The sequence below is a fragment of the Leguminivora glycinivorella genome, chromosome 19 (assembly GCF_023078275.1).
Source record: "Leguminivora glycinivorella isolate SPB_JAAS2020 chromosome 19, LegGlyc_1.1, whole genome shotgun sequence".
NCBI lineage: Eukaryota > Metazoa > Arthropoda > Insecta > Lepidoptera > Tortricidae > Leguminivora > Leguminivora glycinivorella.
In genome coordinates, this window is record NC_062989.1 from 12288937 (window position 1) to 12314322 (window position 25386).

Genomic DNA, 25386 nt, shown 5'->3' on the forward strand with positions numbered 1-25386 from the left:
TGCTAATGAAAAGTTTAAAAGCATGTACTATACGCCACAGATGGCGCTAAATGCGCCTCAGAGATTACCAACAAAAACACAACAATGAATTTACTTATTATGTTTTTTCCTGTTTCCAAACAGTAACAATATTCATACAATTAGCTTTAATTATTTAATATAATAATTTTAGCCACCACACCAGGAAAATGGTTGCAAGCAGTCATAGGAAAATGGTGTAAAAGAAATAGTTACAAATACATAACTTGTTTTATTAATCTCCAAGTTAAGACAATACATGATAAAACTATTTAAATGAAATGAAACTTACCACTAGCTTTCTGACCGTTATATTACAAATTAATAACAAAACTAAATAATCAACATATAGTCATAGACGTCATAGTATATTTTTAAATTATAAAACTTAGCATCGAAAAGTTATTCTTAAAATCGATTAGTTTATTGCTATAAAATATTGTTTTCATATTTTCAGCTTAAGTTGACCATGTGTTCACATAAAATATGCAAAACCTGAAGCAAATATGTGCTATATCTGTATAGAACTATGTTTATGCCTTGAACAGTCACCATCATAAATAAGTGACCATTTGTGTACCTTGCCGCTTTTAATCGTTTGACATTTCAAACAATGTTAAAGTGACAAGATACAGAAATTGAACTAATAGTGTGGTTGACTGACATGCAGTTATTTCCTAAACTAAAAATATTCTTTTAAAAATGTTAGTGCATGTGACAAGACCAAAGTTATCAAAATAACTGGCCTTAAAGTTTATTTCATAAAATTATAATACATACAAGAAGTTTCTTAACCCTTTGAACACCATTCATATTGTTGTGTATGTAGTCACCATCAGATATCTCACAAAAATATTTGAAAATGTCTAATAGCATTGACAATAGAGGCGTGTTCAGATATTTCTGAGCACCTTGACCACTCTTAGGGACCGGCCACATCTAAGCGTCGCGTGTCTCGGGGCGCGCAACGGACGTCCGCGCCACGCCGCCTGAATGTAATTCTCAATCCACACGCACACATTCAAAAAACGTCTCTTCAGTACATTTTGTATAGGAATGACGTAAGACGCGCCGCCAAGTACCGCGGCGCGCGCCACGCCGCCTGGGGCGCGTCTTACGTCCTTCCTATACAAAATGTACTGAGGAGACGTTTTTTGAATTACATTCAGGCGGCGTGGCGCGGACGTCCGTTCCGCACCTCAGGACATGCGTCTCTTAGATGTGGCCGGTCACTTATACGTACGAAATTACGAATACGAACGTAAAACTTTGAAATTGGTATTTTTTTCGGACTGGCATCAAAGTGAGGAAGGTTTTTTTTCAGTAAATGCTTTGTTTGTAGTGATAATTATGCAAAAAGAAACAAGTTTTTTTTTTAATTTTTAAGGAAAAAAAAATCAAAAATTCGTAACTCGTAAACTACATAAAATCGGCTATTATACATGGGGTATATTCTGATAGCCCATGATGTGCGGAATCTAAACAAAAATTCTTGACGTCAAGGTTTGGACCACCCTGTATATCTGGCAAACTTACAGCATGTGATTGTGAACCTTGGTAACATGCGCTATGGTTGAGCTTGGCCTGAAGTTGTGCATATTAGTTGACATTGTGGTCAAAGGTTTAAAAACTCTTGTAATTTTTATGTAGCTATTAATTTAGACATAGACACATAATTTGCTAACATAATATACAATTAAAATCCTACAAAATGCCTTATGTTAGGAATGAGTACCATCACATAGTTTGGAAAGCAAATTACTGAATAAAATTATTTTTTATAAAATTCATACAATTATTATAAACATTGGCTAAACCTATGTTAAATACCTGTTGATTTCACTTATATTTGTAAAAAAAAGAGAAAAAAATGAGTAATAAGGGAGTATATATTAAGCAAAACTCTGTGGGACATAAAGAAGAGATCAAAGTTTAATTTAATATGCTATAAGTCTTAGATGGTTAAGAAAATTGGTAAACTTTGGAGATCAGAGAGGGGGGAGGGGAGGGGGGATTCCTTTTTCCTTAAAAAAAACATTTAAATGATTGTGTTTAGATTAGTATACAATTTCATGTTACTTTAAGGTAATTAAATGATTTTCCATTCGTTTCTGAGGAGTAGGTAAGCTTACTTAAGCTAAACCACACTGCCAAATAACTCAAGGAAAGTAATATGATAGCAAATTAAGTTGGTGAAGATAATTATTTGCTACATCAAAGTTGATAAGTATATTTAAGTATAAAAATAAATACTGAAATGGTGGTGCCACTTCTTTTTTGCCTTTGTTGCTTCAATAATGAAACAAGTTAGTCCAATAAGTTATGGGCCTCACTGGTAATAAACATATATTATAACATATTATGACAACCAGGAAAAAGGAAAAGATAAAACATTATATTCCCCATTTTGGCATGCTTTTATAGCTAACTTATAGTAGCTTTTAAACTAAAATGTGACAAAATTCTGAACAGTTTTTAGAGGCCTACATATATGGTGTACTTTTATACTTACCAAGCAAAGTAACAGGATGATTATAAAGGTTGATACATACTGACTGCTGCTAGAGTTGCAGTTCGATTGATCTTCATCTGTATGTATCAGCCCTAAGCAACGGAATAACATCATTCTATCTTTCAACAGCCCTTGGACTACCAAACATTATCAAAATACCCACAGAGCTTTGCTTGTCATGTAACATAATTACGAATATAAATTAAGAATCACATCAGTCACTAAATAATCAAGTACCAAGTGCACCACAATAAGGCCCATGCCTCACCCACATTTGAGCTTAAAGGAGTTGAAGGGTGGGAACTAAGCTTGGGGCTCTGGCAGCCTCATCATACTCTATACTGGTATAATACAACTAGAAGCGCTTCAAAAACTCCTCGGAACAAATACGCGCCCGAGCGTTAACGGCCAATTTCATTTCACTGATTTCCTTATCAATTTCTTCCATGAAATATATAACGAAATCCACTAATTTGTGCTTGAACATCTGTTCCGTGTGGAAATTCGTAATCAGGAAGCTGATGTTGTAGCCGTCGACCGGTTTCCGCCTCAAAACGATGAAGTTCTCTGCTCGCATCATCATGAAACGCATGAACTTCTTACACAAGATCTTTTCGATCTCATCAGCCTGTTTGATCATAATACTCACTCTAATAGAGTTTATGGAAGACTCTATCAGCACTTTCTCGTTGGCATTACGAGATATGACGACGGGATTCAGCAAGAGTTCTTTACTCGTTCTAACCTCGACCTCTGGTTTGTTGTATCGCTCCACAACCTGCGATGAGAAATGCTCTAAGCACATCGCGGCAGTTAGCGTATGGCGCACGGCCGTTAGATATGGTTTCAGAGTAGCCGACATTGCTGTATTTTCACTAAAATTGGCAGTGTACCACACCTAAATTAAAGCTAAACTTTTATCTTTATATTCTGACAATCTGACAGCTTTGACTCACCCCCCTTGACGAAATCGTAAATATTTGTCATAAATAAGCACTATATACATCTCCTTCACTCTAACGGTATTTCACGCAGCACTAGCGCCAAATGACAGCTAACATTGTTTGTCACTGTATTTTTTAACAGTGAATTCTAGTAATTTAAGACTAATTTAGGTCTGTAGTACACACATGGACTTTCTTAATAATATATAAATCTAAAAGTGTGTACTTTTAGACACATCTTTCATCATTCAATTTTGCGATCAAAGAATATAATACGCATGTTTGCGGTAGTAAAAAACAAGTCTTTGGTTAATTAGATATCACCTTAATCACCATGAAAGAGCAAGCACTTAGTGAATCATCTGCATTGAAGTACAAATTTATCAGTGAGTTAAATATTTGATTATTTTAAAGCTGGGCGCACACGGAGGCGACAGTTGCACGGCGACATCTTTTGTCTCTGTCGTTACTATAAGCGTCCAAGACAGAGACAAAAAATGTCGCCGTGCAACTGTCGCCTCCGGTGCGTCCAGGGTAAGGCTTGTCAAGAAAATTATCATGTATCAAAGGTCTTAAAAGCAAGTATTGCCAGAAGTCAGTAATGTAATGTCATATAATTTTCCCTAATGGCCCCTGTACACACATGGCCAACGGTTCCACCAGCCCTTTGTGAAACCCCTTGGCCAAGATAAGAGCCGCTGTTTACACATTGGCGAACCAATCACTTGGCATTGGCTCTTCATGAAAGATGGACGTGTAATGAAAAAATCTAGGAAATTCTTGGTCATAGACGTTGTCAGAAAAAAAATATAAAAAAATAATAACCCCGTAGTAAAATTAAATTATTTGCAATATTAACAATTTTTTGAATATTCTGATAAGAACATTTATCTTTTTTAGGATATACGTTAAACATTTGCAAGGTTATTTTATTTCCTAAAATCTACACTATTATTGGCATAGATAAACTTATTATTTTCGTAAATATATCACTACTGTCCTCTCTGACGGCTGACGACCAACTGAATGAAGCGCCAACGTGTAAACGCAGTTGGCCATTGGCGCCAAGATCCTTTGATGTGTGGACAAAAAACCGACACGAATCGGTTGGCCGGCAAGCGCAAGCGCCAACTGCCAACTTACGGCCAAGTAGCCCTCTACACACATGGCCAAGGGGGTTGGTGGAACTGTTGGCCATGTGTGTACAGCGGCCATAATGGTAATGACAGTGAAATTAAAAAAGATAATAATGGCGGACGTATTGTAAAGTGACGCAAACGTAACGTCCTACGGCATGCGTTTTATTAATATTTTCAGAGTTCAAGTTGTGTTAAATCGTTTTTTAACGTCATTAGTGAACACATGACCATTTAGAGAGTTGTCGGCAGTACACCCGAACAATGGCGCGCGAGTTTGATCATCTTTTTAAACTGCTGATTATCGGTGACAGTGGTGAGTGGGCGAGGCCTCGTCAGTAACCGATTTTCCGTGTGATATTGTGGTAATTTATGGCTCTTTGCAATGATGATGATGTGTTGCAGGTGTGGGTAAGAGCTGTTTGCTCCTGCGGTTCGCCGACAACACGTTTTCGGGTAGCTACATTACGACGATAGGCGTCGATTTCAAAATAAGAACCCTAGAAATTAACGGAGAGCGAGTGAAGCTGCAGATATGGGACACTGCAGGACAGGAGAGGTTCAGGACGATAACCAGCACATATTATCGGGGCACTCACGGCGTCATCGTTGTGTACGATGTCACCAACGGAGAGTCCTTCGCGAACGTCAAACGGTGGCTACATGAGATCGAACAGAATTGTGATGTAGTGAACAAAGTTTTAGGTAAGTACTAACAAAAATGATCATATTTATGAATTTGCACAGCTTCTCTTCCCTCAACTTGTAAGACCTTCACCTCTAACCTCTAGGAGGCCAGAAAAAAGTTGTTGTTTACTTGTTCCGCCCCCTAAATAATGCTATTTCTCATTAGAATTAGCCCTGATTAATATTTCTACCATGAATCTTGCATTAGAATAATATCTGGTTTAAGACATTTATTATCTCATAAAGAATTTACAAAATTCGCTTACATGAGATGTTAATTTTATATAAGTAAAGATATTTTATGGCTAGCGTGCAGTTCATACATAATACATATTTAGGTTTACAAAGGTTTGCAAGTTATTATTTGTTAACTACTAGTTACAATTTTGCATGCATGACAAAAAAAGTGGGTAGAAATCGTTAATATAATGAACAGCGGCTTAGAAACAAGTTATTTTGACCGTTCTGTTCAGATTCGTCGCAGCGTAGATAACAAACAAGCAAGAATACGAATGTTGACGAGTTATAATGAATGCGATGTCAGTGGATGCGGCATAGCTGTGCACACTACAGATGTTATTTGTTGATTGTTTAGATGGTTTTATTTGTAGTAATTTCGTTTGTTATAATATATGTATTTAAGCATTTATTTATATTATTAACATGATTTTATTACAATTTTATTTGTTTAATTATTTATTAAGATTATTATAGTTATTTATATATTATAAGTTTTTTAAATGTTTTTATATATTGCACATAATTATAATAGATATTTTTTATATTTACATATAAGTAGGTATTCTTATAAATGAGATATTTCGCGATCTGGTGGGCTTTTTTACTAGTTTTATAATATATACTTTTAATGTTTTTATTTATTTTACAGAATTATAATTTTTATTTTTATAATTTTAAAGGTTCTGGTGGCCTTTTTTTTTACTAGTTTTTTTTTAAATAATAAATTAATATAAATTAGTTAATTATTATACTTAATATAACAATTAAATTGATATTATTACCTATTCTAGACGTAGATTATTGAATATATGGAATTTAAGGAGTTTTTTGAATGTTATTATAGATTTGGCCTCCTTAATATCTTTCGGCAGCTTGTTATATATTTGCGCGCCTTCATAAATGATGCTCTTTCTTCCGTAACTTGTCCGTGGCGTCCGCAGTATTAAATTGTCCGCATTTCGTAATTTCATTTTTTGTACTTGGTGTTTTTTTGTAAAATTTATTTGTGAGTGTATATCTTTTTGAAGTATTTTACGGATCAATATGCATGTATGGTAGATATATGACTGCTGAATGTTCATAATTTTAAGAGTTTTATAAATTTTTTTAGTCTGTGTTCGGAAATTGTAGTTAAACAGGGTTTTTATCAGTTTATTTTGGGCTATTTGTATTTTAGATAAATTGGTCTTAGCCGCTGCCCCCCATATTTCGATCAAGTAGTCGATATGTGGCTTGATTAAAGAATTATATACTAAATATTTAACCTTTTGTGGGAGACAACTAGCAATACTGCGGATAGCCCCAGTTAAGGATGTGAGTTTCGATTTTATCTTCTCAATATGTGGCCTCCATGTTAATTTATTATCGATGATTAAGCCAAGATATTTTTCGTTGGTTGTATTACTTATAATTTCATTGTTAAGTGACGGTGGAGTGTAAGTATTGATTTTTTTATTTTTTGCAGTAAAGATGACATAATGCGTTTTCGACATATTCATGGTAAGCAAGTTATATTGAAGCCATGTATTGAGAAGATCTAAATCCGTTTGCACTTCTAGCATTATATGTTCTATGTCACGTCCAAAATAAAATAAACTGGTATCATCCGCATATAAAGTTAGTTTACCTTTTAGCCCGATGTCTTGAATATCATTTATATATAGAAGAAATAGGAGCGGCCCTAAAATTGATCCTTGAGGTACGCCATATGTTATTAGCCTAGGGCTACTTTGTTCTTTGTCAATTTTAACTATTTGCTGGCGGTTTAACAGATACGATTTTAATATTTCATGGGCTTTTCCTATAATCCCTATGTTACGGAGTTTGTTTAGTAGTTTTTCGTGGCTGACCGTGTCGAATGCCTTTTTAAGGTCGATGAAGACCCCTAACACTATTTGCCTTTCGTCAATTTTGGTTTTTATTGTAGTGACTAAGTCGATTGTGGCTGACAGCGTATTTGATTTTGGTCTGAAACCGTATTGATGTGGAGATATTATATCCTTTGTTGTAAGGAATTTACTGAGACGAGCGTAAATAACTTTTTCATAGACTTTTGAAATCATAGGGAGTACTGAGATAGGACGGTAATTTCCGGGGTCAGTTTTGCAGCCTGATTTAAAAATCGGAGTAACTTTTGCTATCTTTAGGGTATCGGGAAAAATGCCCTGTTCCAAGTTTTTATTTATACAATTGGTGAGTTCATCAGTTATTATTGGTTTAACGGATTTTATTAGTTTTGATGTAATACCATCGTAGCCAGAACTAGTATTTGTTTTTAAACTTGTTATAATTTTGCTTATTTCATCTGTAGTGGCTAGCTCTAGCTGATTAAGGTTTTCAATGTGATTTGAGTGAGAAACTGCACGATTCTGAATAGGGTCATGATCAATTACTGGAATTTTGTCAGCTAGCGATGATCCAATGGTAGAAAAATATAGATTAAACTGCTCGCACATTTCTGCTGTGTCTGTAATGACTGTTGACTCCAATTGCAGTTTGGCTGGCGGGGCCGTTTCCTTTCTTTGATTATGTGATAGCTCGCTTATTAGGTTCCACATCTTTCGAGGCTTGTGTACGCATGCCTTAAAGGACTTGTAATAGTATGTCTTCTTTGCATTTTGTATGTTCTCTGTTACCAGGATTTTCTGTTGGTCGAGCTCTTGCTTTAATTGTTCATTTTGAGAGTTATCATTTTTCTTATATGTCTGCCAAAGTACATTTCTTTTATCTATGGCTTTTATTATTTCTTTGCTTATCCAATCTTGTTTTGGTGGATTTAAAATTTTATATTTTATGGTTTTGCATTTTAGTAAACAGTTTTGCAGCTTTTGCTCAAGGTGTTCGTATATGTTGTTATCATTGTTGTACGTATGAAGATTTCTGTAGAATTGATCATAATCTATTGCGGTATATTCGATTTTATTCCTGGGAGGTGGTTGATATTTCTCGATTTCGCAAAATATTTGTTTATGGTCGGATAGTTGTGAATCAATAATGGCTATATGGAATTTATTATGTTTCAGGTTAGAGCAGACGTGATCCAAGATCGATTTCCTTGTTGATGTTTCACGGGTACAATGTGTTGGGTCAATTTTGTTTAGTATTTTTATGTCTTTTTCTTTGAGAGCCTGTTTGTATTCCTTTGTAACTGAGTTTGGTTTAAGTAGATCGTAGTTAAAGTCTCCGAAAATCAATAATCTCTGGCGTCCCTGTAACTGTTTAGAGTATTCCTCAATGAACTCTGTAGGATTCGTACGTTCTGGTTTATATATAGTTCCAATATCTAGAGAGAACTTTTTTATGTGGATCCATACAAAGTGATTGTCATTCACGCTGCGTTCTTCAATAAGGTGGTGTTTAAGAGTTTCATGTACAAAAATAGACACTCCTCCTCCTCTGCTATTTTGTCGAAAGTTGTAATAATGAACATATCCTGGTATTTGCAGTCTTTGTGCCTCGTCTTCATCCTTAATCCATGTTTCTGTTAAGGCGACGATATGTATAATCGTTTCAAAAGAGCTTAAGATACATTTAAGTTCGTCAAGTTTCCCTGGTTTTACTATACTTCGAATGTTTGTGTAGAAACATTTTAATGAATTGCTCGTTAGATGTATTTGGGAGTATATATTTGGAGTTTGATATGTGATTTGACTATTTGAATTAACTTCTACGTTTTTAGCATTTAGTTTTTTGGCTCCAGTTGCACAATCGTTGGCGTTCCTTTTACATATTTGATACGCAGATTTTTCTCCCCGTTCGAATTTCTTAAGTCTAGCTCTTGTTTAACGTTCTTCCAAGTTTCTCTTTGGTATGGTGTTTGGTCTGAATATATTTTTACGTTTTTAGTCTTGTTTCTGTTTTTGAGAATTTGCTTTACCGGTTCCTCGGATAAGAAGCAGGCCTTTATTGGTCGGTTTTTATTTTGGGTATACTTCCCGACTCGAAAGGTTTGGTGAGGTTCAGGACAGTTGATGGATATTTCCCGGATTACTTTAACGACTTCTTGTCGTTCTTGGGCGTCCTTGTCGTCTTTACTAGGGTCTACTTCTTCAACACCGACTATTATTATATTTTTGCTACGCAGAGCACGTTGTTGGCATTCAGAGATGACATCATTGTAGCATACTGGTGTCATGCCTCCAGGCGCCTGCTCAATAGACGATTTGAATGTGTTCAGGTTTGTTTCGAGAAGTTGTACCTTATTGTTGGCCATATTGACAGAGGTTGTGAGGTTTGAGACGTCTGTCTTTAATCTGTCTTGTTCGGTGGTGATGGCATCGATGCGGGTTGAGATATTGCTAATTTCATTTTTAATAGTATTAACATCAGCACAAAGCTTTGTTATGTTTTCCGTTTGGGTTTGTGCGTTTGTTTTTATGAGGGACATCATCTCCGATATTTGGCCTTTTAGTTCAGCTAAGTCCGATAAAACATGACTATCACTATCAGATAATTTTCTTTTCTGACGAATCGTTACCATTTGGCGGTCGAAATCAAGGCTGCTGCCGGTAGATAAATTTGGCTGAGACCCACCTAATTCACTGCTATTGCCGCATCCATTTGGCGAGCGCATTGTTACACTCATTATGGCTCCTTGGCGCTGCTTACCGGCGTGGTGCGCTAAGTAATATTATAAATGTACTATAATGTTATTGTTTACAAGATATAATTCTTATTGAACTTAACATAGGATTAATTTCATTATAGTTACCTTTTACATTGAATTATGGCTGATATAGTTTTTTTTTTTTTAAATACTGAGTAAGGTTCTATCAGAACCAAAAAAATTAAAATTACTTTCATAGGATAATAATTATTACTTTAAACTTAGGTTTATAACTTTCTATTACTCAAAGAACTTCAAACCAAAACATATTCAAAGGCCACTATCCTTTATATCAGTGTTGTCCCAGAAATGATACATCAATAAGTTATGCTACTGTGTTAGTAATCTAATTACTTGTTTCCCTTTGACTCTGGCACTGGTTTACCAGTGAGTCACCAGTGATACCATGTTCAGTCATAGGTCAATAAATGTTTATCTTGTGTGAAAATATGTCTGACCTTTGTCTGGAAGTTGAATTTATAATATTTGTTAGTTTTATCATGGTATGTTATAATGTGACTTAACCATGAATTTAAATGTATATATTTGTTTAGAAAATTTATTTTGAATCTATTAATTCATTAAAACAAGTTAAAAATCAAGAAAACCTAAAGTGCAAAAACTTAACTAAAATAAAATATTAACTTAAAATATATTTGTCTTCTTAAGTTCTCATTTCACCCAGTGTTTTAATATGTGCTAATGTTTGTAGCTTTTTACATTCTGTCGCTTATCATTTCTGCATCCTAACGACTATAAATAAGATCCCTTATCTCTGTAACTGAGGACAAAACTAAATTACTGGTTTGAAATTCCATTGATAATAAATTAGTCATGCCAATTGCCATGTAATTATGAGTCCTGATTTGTAGGAATTGTAGGTATGTGAACCAGATTAAAATTAGAGATGGACCGAATATGGACTTGCAGAATATGAATATTCGGCCGAACATTCGGTTCAGATCTTACTGAACCGAACATTCGGCCGAATATTCAGTGCGCTATATTTTTAAAGCTGATGTAAAGTTTAATAAAACTTTTAAACAAATAGGAATGGTAATGAAAACATAACGTTCCTAGTGTTACTATGGCGCATACTGTTCTAATCAATAGATGGATACTTAAAATTTTGTTTTTTCTTGACCTATATTTTTGTTATAAAATACAAAATGTTATTGATATTCTTAAGCATAATATTTAGCTCTATTTTTGTAGTTCCTTGGAATGCTGAAATAGGATGGCATTATCCTTTGAATTACGAAACAACTTATATTATTTAACACTTTGTTCCCTTTACACACTTTGGCCCCTTTGAGTAATTATGTTAACTAGAGAGGACACCTCAACTTGATTTTGTGTAACAACACTTAGAGCCGATCGGCACAAACGCGCTTAGTCTGTGCCGAACGGCTGTGGTAGATTGACGTATCGCAATGAAAAATATTTCGTCTAAATAATGCCCTCATGTGTAGTGAGGTATTGTACAAACTGCTCAGGAAAATCTAACAAAAGCCAAGGAGTGACTTTTCATACGTAGGTTTACTGCATTTTTGTTTAAACACGCTTACTTTTAAAAAAATGTATCAATATAAACTCATGCCGAAGCGCCATGTTGCGGCGGCCATGTTTCGTTGAAACCAAAGAGTAAAAAATGCAACAAAACCAGACGTGACAATATCGCAAGTTAGTTCAAGTTTCCTATCATACATTAAATTATATATATTTATCGACGCAAAAAAGGTTATTTAATTATTATTGTCAGAATTGCACAGTTTTCCGACATGTCGGTCTATAACAGATTCTCAATACTCGTGTCGAATTTCATGTGAGTATGTAAATGTAAGTGCAGTACCTAACCTGCCTGAATGAATTTGGGTAGGTAGACGATCAAGCAAATTATAAGAGTATAAAAAACGCGCGAAATTCAAATTTTCTATGGAACGATAAACCCGCGCCCATACATACATGGATGTAGATAAATATGTATGCGACTATACATAATTAGGCATTAAAACACTCATGTTATCTTATTAACACAACAAAAACAACACTCATGTTTTAATGCCTACCATTATGCAAATGTCACATAAATGACTAATATCCAGTTGCGGCTACGTGTACACATGTATTACGCTCAGTCCGTATGCAGCTTTATATGTGGGCATTTAAAAAAATTGGGACTCACAGAGTTGTTAAGAAAAAGTTAAATCGCTGTCAGTTTTGCAACGATAATTAAGCATGGAATTTCAATAAAAACATCGTTTTTGTTTTAATTATGTAAATTATACTAAGCTATATAATCTAAATTCAGAACGTGAAAAAAGTTTTGTTTTAAATACAGATTTCAAGCTTGATTGTCGTTACAAAACTAACAGTGATTTATGTTTTCTGTTAACAACTCACGCTAATTGAGAGTCATACATTAAAAAAATGCCCATGTAAAGCCATGTCACTTCTATACTACGACTTCTAATCTATGCACTCTATGCAGGGCTCATCATCGCGACCGAAAGGTCGTAAGCGCCGAGTAAAATCGTAGCGCTTGCGACGTTACGGAAGCAGGCCATTGGTTCACACCCCGCCCCCTCGCCCCGCCTTCAGCTTACAGGCTGTGACACGTTCGTTGTTTGCTATAGCTCCTCTATACGAAGTAATAATTACTCAATGTTTGGCCCATCTCTAATTAAAATGCTAGTGAGTATGTTTTGCCCTATCGGATTAGTGTGTTGCATTCTAACTATTATAATATGAACAGTTTTCTCCTACATTCGAAATTGAACAATGTCTAAAAATATCCTCTTGAGATGTCATATTTTAATCCAGTGTTTTTTAAACTGTTTTTTTTTTTTTACTGTAAAACAATATACATAATTACATAAGCGTTTGTGGCATGGAAAAGAGGCACTATAAGTCATCTTTTTGAGATAAAATTCATATTTTTATAGATTGTGCCAGTGTGCCATTTTCACTAATAATAAAATTAACATACAAAAGTCTGATATTTCTAACAGAATGTAGCTAAGCAAATTATTACAGCACACCTAACATCTTACAAATTCGGCAGACAGATCTCATAAGGCTGATTACCATAAACAATTAAAAGTGAACTACTTTCATTACCAAAAACAAAACTCAACTGACCATGGTAAACGGGTCAGCGTTTTTTATTTCTTATTATGTAAGCAGTCTTCTTGTAATCTGCCACATTACAAATTCAGTTGAAATAAGTAGAAAAATTTGATGATTGCTAATCTTCCGACAACCTATTTTTATTGATTTCCGTTAATTTTAAGAGAAAGTTCTTTAGGTAATTACAATTAATTTCTCTAAGAAACTATTGTGTTAATTCTTACTGTTATCAAGTTATTCAAAGAGTAAATTTAATGGTTTAATACGTGTAGTACGACCTTTTTTTACTTTAACAAAAAGTAACATACTATATGATTCCTGATAATGAACCTGACTTGTCGAATTTAACGGAAAACAAAAAAAAAACATGGTGTATGTATTTTTCTTTATGTAACTTAAGATTTTTTGAACTGAGTTTTTTTTCATTCATCTTCACTTGTTCTCCTAGAATCTCTTAGTTTTCCCACTAGTAAATAACTGATTCGTATCAATTTAAACTAGCCAGTATTGATCCTGTAAGAATCATCTTTTTCAATGTCACGACAGCCGCAGTGATATATAGGCGCTACGAATATGAAGCCCCTAATAAAGAAGAAACTTCCAAAAGTAGTGGTTAATCACACATACACTTTACCTTTACAGTTGGAAACAAGAATGATTGTCCATCTCGGAAAGTGGTGGTCACGGAGGACGCGCAGAGGTTCGCCAGCCAGATGAACATACCCCTGTTCGAGACTAGTGCAAAAGAGAATATCAATGTGGAGGAGATGTTTCTCACTATCACAAAAATGGTAAGTTATTATTTTTAACCCCCCACGCAAAAACGATGGGGTGTTATAAGTTTGACGTGTCTGTCTGTGGCATCGCAGCTCCTGAATGGATGAACCGATTTAGATTTTTTTTGTTTGAAAGCTGAGTTAGTTGGGAGTGTTCTTAGCCATGTTGAGGGTTTTTTCAAAATTTTAATATTGTGGTTAGGTTATTATAAACACATTTGAGGAATAATACTCACATTAAACAATATGTTTGGAAAAACAAAATTAAAACAGAAAATACCCTGTGTCCTGACCTGAGTAGAGATGGGCCGAATATGGACTTTGCCGAATACGAATATTCGGCCGAACATTCGGTTCAGCTCTTACCGAACCGAACATTCGGCCGAATATTCGGTTACCTACGTCATATTTTTAAAGCGATTGTTAATATTAAAACTATGAAATGATTGATATTGGTTATACATACTACAACTATGTTCTTATGATTTAGTGGATAACTAAAACTTAGTTAAAACAACTCTGAACTCTTCTCACCTCTTAAACTACGGTTTTTAACTTTTTTACAAAACAATTGTGTTTATATTTTGACGCATTTTTAGTAGTTCTTTATAAAGCTACTAAAATAGGAGCTTATTATCCAGTGGAATGCGTAAGATCTTCATTAGTTATTTACTTTGTTTATTCGGTAAATATTCGGCAATGCAACCGAATTATTCGGCCGAATACGAACATTGAAAAACTTGCCGAATACCGAATATTTACCGAATATTCGGCCCATCTCTAGTCCTGAGCTAGGGAACCTTGTGTTACAGGACTCAGTTTAACACTAGTACCTTAATCTATATTATGTTGGTATTTTATATTTATACGAATTGCACAGACTACAGAGAGAGAGAGAGAGAGAGAGAGAGAGAGAGAGAGAGAGACATTCGCAATTTTGAATCATAGTGTTCAAATAGTTTGATAAATGATAATACATTCTTGTGTCCTCGAGAATGCTCATTACAGTCATTACACATAAACTGACGACCTGTCTGGCTCAGTCGGTAGTAAGACTGCCTGCTGAGCCGCGGTCCTGGGTTCGAATCCCGGTAAGGGCATTTATTTGTGTGATGCGCACAGATATTTGTTCCTGAGTCATGGATGTTTTCTATGTATTTATCTATTTAAGTATGTATATCGTCGCTTAGAACCCATAGTACAAGCTTTGCTTAGTTTAGGGCTAGGTTTATCTGTGTAAGGTGTCCCCAATATTTATTATTATAAAACTTAAGCTTTATGACGCCTGTAGAAAACCAATCCACATTTTTTAATTAAAACTTCTTACATTCAATTAACTTTACGCGTTAATTTATCTATTTTTAGTTACTCCATAACACGTTACTGTTCCTGGTAATTGTTATGTTTATTAAACAACTCATTATCAATTCCAGGTACTAAGATCAAAGTTGGAAATGAAAGAGAGACAAAACGTCACATCAAACGACACAGTCAACTTGAAGAATAGCCGCAGCAAAAACAAGAAGAAGTGTTGCTAGTGGTGAAATAGGGCACAGTGCCGGACACTTACGCTATGCTCAAATACTGTGTTGCACAACCCAGAACCACGGACCATGCAAGTGTTACATTAGTGTCAGAATATTTTCCTATTCGGAATACATGTCATACTGTCCAGTTACTGGTGCTAGGAATACTGAAATGCATCTGTTTATCCTTTTTCAGTTGTTGAAAATGGTAAGCTGTGTTCTTGTAGACTTGATTGGGCAGTTTGGACGTCATGAAGGGTAATTTAGAAATATGTAATGCATTTTAATGCATGTTATATAATGTTGATCTCTATATGAAATTTTGTCGCAATTGAGAAGGTTCTTATGGGAATATGGCCTGCAGACAGCACAATAGTATCATTATTAGACAGTTTTAATTGTCACACATTTACATGATTTTTTTTATTTTTATGAATGGGCTTACTCTTGACCACAGACTAGCCAAAGGCAAAGACGTGGCCTACGATGGAGTGAGCTCGCTCAGAACATAAAGTATCATTTAAAATTTGTACAACTAGAACAATATGTATATAAAAAAAATAAAATTGGAGAGGGCCCTTAAGTTCTGAAATGATTCCATAGACAAGATTTATATTACATTGGTACATCATATTGTAGTCTTATGAAGCATGAAAGGCACAAATGCAAAAACTATCGATGTTAGTAGATTTATTGCCTACAGCATGAAATATTAACTGTATAAAATCTAAATAAATTATATGAACACTATGCAACAATCTTAATAAATGGTTGTTTATTATGCTGGGTTGACACACTGCAAGAGGAGCAAGCATATATATGGAAATATTGACTCCAAAAATTACATTAGGCTATTATGAATGCATAGGTGTGTTTGTACTCCCAATATCTTAATGTGGTGGAGTGTGTATGATATGGAAATGTTGCATAGAATATATAAATGTATACCATTAATTTAATTTTTACTAAGGTCTATTTTGAGGGCAGGCATTGTTTGGTTTCATCAATTCTTCACATGATATTTTCATGGCTCAGTCACTTTTCAATATTCAAAATGATATGTACGTGAATTTTGGCCTATGTTAAAACATTAGCATCAATTTTAGTAATATAGTACCTATAATTTGATGACCTTTATATTAAAATAAACTATATGATAAGCAGGAAATTTAAAATGACTGATTCTAAATGTGCAGGTAATACCAAAGGTGTGGCTTTCCTAGCCAACCTTACGTTACAGAAAACCGCGAACTGTGATTGGGCCATATCGGAACGAATAAGGATAATTTTAAAGTAAAAACAATTGGAAAATGTATTATTATGATTATTTAAGTGTTGGTACGGAATGACCAATTTTATGGGCTATGTAAAAGGAAGATGCAACTTAAGACTTTAAAAAGTTACTTTTTACTCATGGCTGACACGGCACAGATTGGTGATCGCATTTTAAAATATGTTTTATTTTTCTTTGTCAATACGTCATATATTTTAATATTTACATATCACTGTAAATATTGGCTAAAATATGATTAATGCCAAATTTTTCGTATTTTGGTGGTTGACAACTGTTAGTTGTTCATAAGTAATGATTATTTGGAATACTCACTGAGCTAATGTGCTCTGTCAACTAAATGCAATTTAAGATAATATAACAAGTGCAGTAAAGAACGAAATATAAAACTGAATGTCATTGTCATGCATACAAATATAACTAGATAACTTTTCGAGATAATACTGTCCTGTGTGTGTACAAAGGTCCCTGACAGATAAAATAGGTCTATCTATATGAATTGGAATTTTCACTACCTACTTATCTGTCAGGATCAAAGAGAGGGGGCAAGTAAAATTGTGAAATTATTTAGGCGGCGATGTATGATGTGCAGTGTTGTAAATTCCATTTTTTATTTATTAAAAACCCTGGTAAACCCATTAGAAAACATGGATTGATATTTTTGTAATATAATTGGTATAATTTTTTATCATTTATGGATTTATATACAAATATTTAACCAGAATTTTGGGAATTTTATTCCTAAGCCTGTCATTTAAATGATGAACTTGGATTGTTGATGGATGCACTCACCGAAAAAAGTATAAAATAAAAATTGAAGTAATACTAAAATGCATGTCTATGATTTCTTAAAATAAACATAATGCCTTATTTTCATAATTAGTCATATACAAAAACCCAATAAATATAAAGTTTTACACATGAAACTAAACAGCATAAATCTTCACAGTTTTGGTTATAACCCTATAAGCATATCAAACGGTATTTTTCAAACCAAGCCAGGCAAAATTATGAAGTACCGAGGCAATAATAGCAAGTCGACTACTTCTGTAAAGAATAAAACCTTATGAAGCCACAGGATTTAACAGGCGTTCATTTTATTGACAAATTAATTTGTGGACCAAAAATACATACCTATTAAATAATGTATGAGTAAGTTGCGCAAATTTTAAACACGCTGGAAATATTCACAGATTTTTGAAAATTTCATTTTGAAAACGGAAAACATGGATCGGCATGGCTTGGATGAGTCGGACCTTCGCTATCAATCTAGCTAAATTCAAGTTAAATCAAAAAAGCTAAGTTCATCATCGTCCTTGCATTATCCCGGCATTTGCCACGGCTCATGGGAGCCTGGGGTCCGCTGTGGCAACTAATCCCAGGATTTGGCGTAGGCACTAGTTTTACGAAAGCGACTGCCATCTGGCCATCCAACCCAAAGGGCAACTAGGCCTTATTGGAATTAGTCGTGACCAGCGCTTATAAAAAAAAGCTAATAAGTTATTATGTTTATTAATCTAGCACATATGGAGCCTATATTGAGAAATTTTGGGACTTTACGATGAGTCACAGGTCTATAAAACCATGTAATAATAATATTAGGTGTACCTAAAACTAATGCCAAATTGGTGGCAAAAGTAAAAAAATATGTTTGTTTATTTTAACCGTTATCATTCCGTATAGTTTGTTACTGTATGAGCTCAGTTCAGTAGTCAGTAGGTACTCATGTTTATTTAACAAGTGTTCGTACCAGCATTTTATTTGTTTTTTAACTGTAAATAGACAATATATTTTGCCCATAGTAATAGAGTTTTATTTCTTTGTAAACTATTACGAAGCCGTATCGTAACAAAGCCACCTACTTCAGCTGACAAATCCGAAACATGATTAGGCATGTCTTAGGCTTAGAATAAATTTAAAAGTGGAAAATGTCTGCCTTGGGTGAGACTTGAACTCACGGCATTTGGATCGATACTCCAACGCTCTGCCAACTGAGCCACCAAGACTTCAACCAAGCCAGCGAAATTTTCCACTACTAAGGTCAATGGGACCCGTAGCGACATCTACCGTAAGAGTGTTAAACTTCTTAAACGGCAACCGGAGTTCCAAGTCATATTGGAAATTCACCAGTTACGATGCGCTAACCATGCTAAATTTTTAACTTCTGATTAGCAGAAACGTCTGCAATCGATGCCACATGCCAAGCCAGCGAAATTTTCCACTACTAAGGTCAATGGTAGTAATGGTAGTAATGGTAATGGTAGTGGTCTTAGTAGTGGAAAATTTCGCTGGCTTGGTTGAAGTCTTGGTGGCTCAGTTGGCAGAGCGTTGGAGTATCGATCCAAAGGCCGTGAGTTCAAGTCTCACCCAAGGCAGACATTTTCCACTTTTAAATTTATTCTAAGCCTAGTGGCATCGATTGCAGACGTTTCTGCTAATCAGAAGTTAAAAATTTAGCATGGTTAGCGCATCGTAACTGGTGAATTTCCAATATGACTTGGAACTCCGGTTGCCGTTTAAGAAGTTTAACACTCTTACGGTAGATGTCGCTACGGGTCCCATTGACCTTAGTAGTGGAAAATTTCGCTGGCTTGGTTGAAGTCTTGGTGGCTCAGTTGGCAGAGCGTTGGAGTATCGATCCAAAGGCCGTGAGTTCAAGTCTCACCCAAGGCAGACATTTTCCACTTTTAAATTTATTCTAAGCCTAGTGGCATCGATTGCAGACGTTTCTGCTAATCAGAAGTTAAAAATTTAAGCATGTCTTGTCTTAATTGCTGTGTGAATAAGCACCACGCAATTTTTTTCACAAAGTTAATTTTATACAATTGTAATAATATTAGTCGGGATTGTTGATAAGGTAAGGTACTAAGAAATCCCAATAAGATTGAATAAAAAAAAACAGGATCATACGTAATGTTTTATTTATTTGAATAATAATGTAGCTATTTTATGATTCGTACCCAACGACAATAGCCTCGTCTTGTGGAATATTATTATAATTATTGTGTAGTTTTTTACCTAAAAGCTTTTTAAGTTTTTTTCCAGGCTTAGTTGGTTTGGTGTCCCCAAGAGTTTCGTCGACGCCTTCATTTTCGTCCCCGTCATCTACTGGTACATCTTTATTGTTATCGTCGGCGACTCCACTATCGGCCACTTGTGCATCAGCGTCATCGTCTACTTTTACATCATTGCCCGGTATCATAATCTTATCAACAGGTTTATTACCATCCTTGTAGGGTATTTGTTGGACACCACTTTTTCCTCCCCATGGATCATACTCACTATCAGACTTGGCGGGCATAATATAGCCTTTAACACCATCATTCGCTCCCGTCTCATCACTGTCGTCATGAAGTTCTCCTTCGTATTCACCACTTTCTTTATCAACTTTGACATCGTTGCCAGGTATTATAAGTCCTCCCGCACCCCCTCCATTTCCAGAATTACCCCCACCATTTACAGGAGGACAGCCATTGCCATTATTTGGTACTTCCTCTCCTCTTAGTTCATCGAATTGGGCGCATGTTTGGTGTATTATGGTGTTGACTAGACGTTTCTTGCATTCGTGACTGAACATTCTTTTGATCTTCAATCCGTCTAGATGAGACAGTTCGTCCGACGGTTCTACTCTCAATCCTGGAAGCTTTACAAAAATATTAAGTTATAATTTTTGGGGTCTCCTAACTTAAAAGGATTTCCTCACATGAGCAAAAAAGCTTTACCTATGTCTACGCAATAAGAGCGCAAAAAAGGAAGTTACCATAGGCATGATGGAAGGGTGGCCGTTGAGGCTGAAGGCTCGATCGTGGAAATGCATCACACTCATGGGATCGTACTCCATCAAACCGGCGTCATTCGTCTCCACTGACTGGATTCGGAACATCGATCGAAAGGCTGAAAGTATTGTAGTTTTTGAACATTCTTAAAACTTTTAATAGGACTAGAACCTAGATTCAAAAACCTACACGACAATGTGACTACGTATCGCAAGTTGAAGATCATTCACTTGAATTAAATGTGTGCGTGTGCGCTCGCGCATAGTTTTAATAATCGTTTATATGTTAGTCCCGTTGTAATAGGACGACTACGCCTACCTATTCCTTCCTTGTCGAATCCGGCAAAGGCGACTCCAACAATATCCGGATAATGTAATGCTCTGATGTGGGTCGCAAACAGCAAACTTGGTTTTAAAGATGCGGTCACACGTCGCAACCTACAGTGGAGCTGTCCATTCGAGTTGTGGGTATACGTGTCGGAGGGCTTAAGTCGCGGTTTTCGGATATGGCGCTTAGCATCTAGGACGACCACAGAAAGATTGAAAAGTCTATGGTTTCAGTACCTGGCTGTATGTTCTCCCACATGACCCTGACGAAGAGGTCCCGCTGCGGATGCTGGATCTCATCTCGGAACCCGAGCCCGTGCAGGAGCGTGTGCAGAATCTCCCGCGGCTTCAGACAGTCGTATCCTAACACTACTTTCTGGATATGACATAAACATCGATTAGTAGCAACGACGATTTAATACGGGACTGACAAAGCCCATACAAAAAAGCGTACCCCTGAAATGTATGGGCCTTTTAGGCTTAAAACTAGATGCCGCTGTTTCGCAGCCTGGAAGTGGCCAAAATCATATTTTCCCCAAATATTTTTGCGTGTTTTTTTTAAAGAAATGACACACTGTGTGCGTCAGGCTTTGCCCGACACAGCCCGACACTTTAAGTCCGGCTTAGGACCGCGTGCGTCGGGCTTCGCCCAACACTTTTAAGTTAGAGGGCGCCGAAGGCGCCCGGCTTAGTACCGCGTGCGTCGGGCTTCGCCCGTCACTTTAAGTGGGAGGGCGCCCGGCTTAGGACCGACCCTTTATGTTAAGAGGGTTTTTTATAAAAATAAATGACGCTTTATTTTATTATCATGTCAATACACATTTTGAAAAAAATAAAGTAGGCGCCGTCATCAAGTGTAGTTATGATAGTATTTAATAGGTGGCGCTAAAAAATCGAGGTACGATTCTTAGTATGAAGATGTAAATCCTATCAAATCATCCTTGGTTGTACCTATGTGTTTTTTATACCAAATATTTTTTTTCTTTCTTTCTTTTCTTGTTATTAGTATACGTCATCTACTGAAGTCCTACTTACAATCTCCCCATTGTCATCGACTCCCGCGTCGTGGACGCACGGCCTCACTCTGTCCGGATTGGTGACGTGCAACCAGCTGCCATCAACCGGTCCTGTCGGCTTCTCCTCTAACTTCGTAATTTCGGGGCAGAGGTGGCTGTCGTAGCTTTGGATTTTGCTAAGTATCATAAGCACGCGGGCCACAATCCCTTGACCTGCCGTAAAACTGATATTAGATGAGGTAAGTACGTGTAATGGTATCTTTTTTTTTTGCGAAATTAAAACAATCGAATATATCGAAGCATAGCTGCGGACGCAACCATGACCAGACATGGCGTAACTGAAGACAATGGATCCACTAAGGGCCCCCACAGACGGGAGACAAAACTGTTTTGTCTCCGTCGCTCGGTCTATGGGCTAGTATGAAGGTGCGCACACGAGGCGACGCAACTTTTCATACAAATACGACGGAGACAAAACAGTTTAGTCTCCCGTCTGTGGAGGCCCTAAAAGATATCTTTAGTCAACTATGACTATGACTGCCTCTCTTGTCTCTGTCGCGCGTTGCTCCCTCGTGACGAAGAATCGTGTAATAGTCATTGGTGGAAGTACCTAGATGCTTCGCTCCTTCCATCTTCCTTCCACACATGGTTTTAAGGTTTGCATCTACTGGGTCTCTAGACTACGGAACGCTGCAAACGAAGCAATGAAGTTGCTTACCATAAGAATCGCTGTCGATATAGACCTTGATCTCTCCGTTGGGCCAACGAGGAGTCCCCTCGGGCCCCAGTGCCCATTGTGAAGGCAGCAGCACGCTGCTATCATCAGGTTTTTTGGCTTTTAAGGTTTTTATAGACCCTCCTACGTCTTCACTTAACAACTTCTTTGCATTTGTTTCATTTACGGCGGATACTAAAATAAACAAGTTATAACGTTATGTAAAATCGTGGTTTTGGTGGATCCACCCGTAAAAGTGCCTGTAATATGGCGATGTTATAACCACTACAACATTTAAACAGTGTCTATTGCAAATCTTCGGCACCATCTAACTTGACAACGTGGCAAACGTGTTGGGCATTTTTGCACCTGGTACAGGTTGCACTCCTTTCGGGTTGTAAGTTGTAACTTTTGTAACCTTCATGGGCTACAATCCATGTGATTCTGGAAACTCCGTTGGTTAGAGAGATTGCTGATTAGACTGCTATCGGACTTTTCAGCTGAGAAGGTAAACCAGGCTACACTGTCCCAAAACGTTTTTGTTAACATCATTATAAACCACCTCATCCGCCTCAGTTTGAAATATATAACATACCAAGTTGAATTTGACCATTGCTAATGCGGTAAAATAAAAATAATATGTAAATAGAAACTCTCCACACCATAGTCACAATTTACGACCTATACTAGTCACGTAGATTTCACTACTCTCAATGTTGTTGTGAAATAGAAATTGAATGTCGGCTTGAATAACTTAAATTTCGTAATCGCCGTGCGAGTGTATTTTACATAAGTACCTACCTACTTTTTATTCGACCGATTTCGACCTTTCTGATACAGAATTTAACAACATCTCATAAAACATGAAATATGCACACTATATCGATACAATCGTCAGTATTGGACTGTTCGCAGCTGACTGTAGGTAGTGGACGTCTAGGTAAATAAAGTGCGGACTGTACAGATAGGACGTGTGACGAAAATAATGTAGGTACATGTATAGTGCATGTTTATAAACAGAAAATTATACAACAAAAGGACAGCTAAATCAAAATATAAACAGCAAGTTTGTCCTGATCTTGCATCAACCAGATTCCCAACGATATTTTTAAATCCTGCGCCATATTTTAAAAGCGCCGGAAATGGATTGCCGAGAGTTTGCCAGAATATAAAATAAATATAAGTCGTTTCCAGACAGTCTACCTGTCTGTATAACAGAAATTTCACACTACTTCTACTAGAAAATAGTACAGTTTGAACAAGCGACAACAATTAAATAAAAATATTTTATTTCCGCACCCACTCTTGTTAGACGATTATTTAATCCGAACGTGCAAACAAGGCTTATTTGTATTTTTGTCTTTGGTTATTTAATATCGCCGTGCCACATGTGGCAACCCTTTTGACACTTGCTTTTATCTTGTCTATTGCTGTCGGAAAATTTTGCGAGACCTTTCGACGTACGAGAAGAGATTTCCTGCGAAAATGTCTCTCTTGGCTTCGCTAAACCGCTCCCTGTTCAAAAGAACATCGACGTTCCTCCTGGTCGTCGCTGGCGGTACCTTCTTCTTTGAGCGAACGTTCGATTTAGTAGCAGTTTCCATCTTCGAGAGTATAAACAAGGGAGTGAGTATTTTGTTATATAATTTTTGTCTAGATGATCATTGCTCGTTTGTTCTCAATTTAAATCAATTGTATTTTAGTATTAACTGCAATTAATTACTTACCCACTGTAAAAAAAATATCCTTACTATAGCCTGTTATTTTATGTTAGGTGTGCCCTTGAGGTTACGAGACAAGATTTCCATATCCAATAGCTTCTTAATTCTTACAGAAGCTACAGTAACGTCAGTAACTGAACCAATAGGCATTAGCCTGTCTATCTAGAGGAAACGTTATAAGTCGTAACTGAGCATTAGTTACGGTTTGATGTGGTCACTTTATTGTACTTGTGTTAAAATATTTAGGTACATGGCATTGCATGTAGTATGGGTTAAATAAAAGCTAAAAGCAGAGGACACAAGAAGTCTAATTGGACGACTTTCTGAAATTATTTTGTGTCCAAATAATGTTAACCTTTTGCAACTAAATTAATCAAAAAGTAAAATTTTGTATGTCCATTACCCATACAATGGAATAGTCAGAAGATCAGAATTTTATCACCTCAGTTTTTGGAAATTGCAATTTCTTTATTTTCACCTGTATCAGTATTAACAAAACTTGTTCTTTTTTTTCAGAAACTCTGGAAGGACATTGAGGCCAAATACAAGTAATGAAACAACAACATGAAATGGATTAATTTATTAGCTAATTTTGTTGAGAAGAATGTGATTTAATTAAACATTACTTAAAAATAAACAAGTTATTTCTTTTGCCTTAGGCCGATAGTCCACTATCATATGTTTGTCATAGAAATCTGATATCATAGGCAACATGCCGCCCTTTTTCTTCACGTTGGAGAAAAAGAGAGGCATACAGAAATATGATCATAGGCAATATGCCGTCCTTTTTCTTCACGGTGGAGAAAAAGGGAGCCAAGGGAGGCATACAGACCTATGATCATATTTCTATGATAAACATATGATAGTGGACTATCAACCTTAGGATATATTTATCTCACTAATTATTTAACAATGTCATGTCATATAGTAATATGATTTTAAATGTCTCAATAAAATGACTAGATTA

At 36.0% G+C, this 25386-nt stretch overlaps 4 protein-coding genes and 2 non-coding genes across 6 annotated transcripts; 4 read left to right on the forward strand and 2 right to left on the reverse strand.

The window, feature by feature from the left end:
* Positions 1-1411: 1411 nt before the first annotated feature.
* On the reverse strand, positions 1412-3639 carry LOC125236616 (actin-related protein 2/3 complex subunit 4-like). The gene has a single exon (XM_048143482.1). It carries the CDS (start codon positions 3390-3392, stop codon positions 2886-2888), a length of 507 nt encoding a protein of 168 aa, XP_047999439.1. The 5' UTR covers positions 3393-3639; the 3' UTR covers positions 1412-2885.
* A 1069-nt stretch (positions 3640-4708) lies between these two features.
* LOC125236374 (ras-related protein Rab-35-like) lies at positions 4709-17309 on the forward strand. Its single transcript, XM_048143157.1, has 4 exons — positions 4709-4926; positions 5016-5315; positions 13915-14063; positions 15482-17309. The coding sequence occupies exons 1-4, from the start codon at positions 4875-4877 to the stop codon at positions 15584-15586; spliced, it is 606 nt and encodes a 201-aa protein (XP_047999114.1). The 5' UTR covers positions 4709-4874; the 3' UTR covers positions 15587-17309.
* A 1858-nt stretch (positions 17310-19167) lies between these two features.
* On the forward strand, positions 19168-19240 carry Trnad-auc. Its single transcript has one exon. It is a non-coding gene; the product is annotated as a tRNA-Asp (tRNA).
* Positions 19241-19465: 225 nt separating this feature from the next.
* On the forward strand, positions 19466-19538 carry Trnad-auc. The gene has a single exon. It is a non-coding gene; the product is annotated as a tRNA-Asp (tRNA).
* Positions 19539-19772: 234 nt separating this feature from the next.
* Positions 19773-23442, reverse strand: LOC125236375 (zinc metalloproteinase nas-8-like). The gene is made up of 6 exons (XM_048143159.1): positions 23294-23442; positions 22702-22893; positions 22003-22196; positions 21205-21343; positions 20626-20759; positions 19773-20508 (listed from the first exon to the last, which is right to left on the reverse strand). The coding sequence occupies exons 1-6, from the start codon at positions 23361-23363 to the stop codon at positions 19813-19815; spliced, it is 1425 nt and encodes a 474-aa protein (XP_047999116.1). The 5' UTR covers positions 23364-23442; the 3' UTR covers positions 19773-19812.
* Positions 23443-24110: 668 nt separating this feature from the next.
* Positions 24111-25056, forward strand: LOC125236426 (cytochrome b-c1 complex subunit 9-like). The gene is made up of 2 exons (XM_048143228.1): positions 24111-24324; positions 24936-25056. Exons 1-2 carry the CDS (start codon positions 24184-24186, stop codon positions 24969-24971), a joined length of 177 nt encoding a protein of 58 aa, XP_047999185.1. The 5' UTR covers positions 24111-24183; the 3' UTR covers positions 24972-25056.
* The last annotated feature ends 330 nt before the right edge of the window (positions 25057-25386 follow it).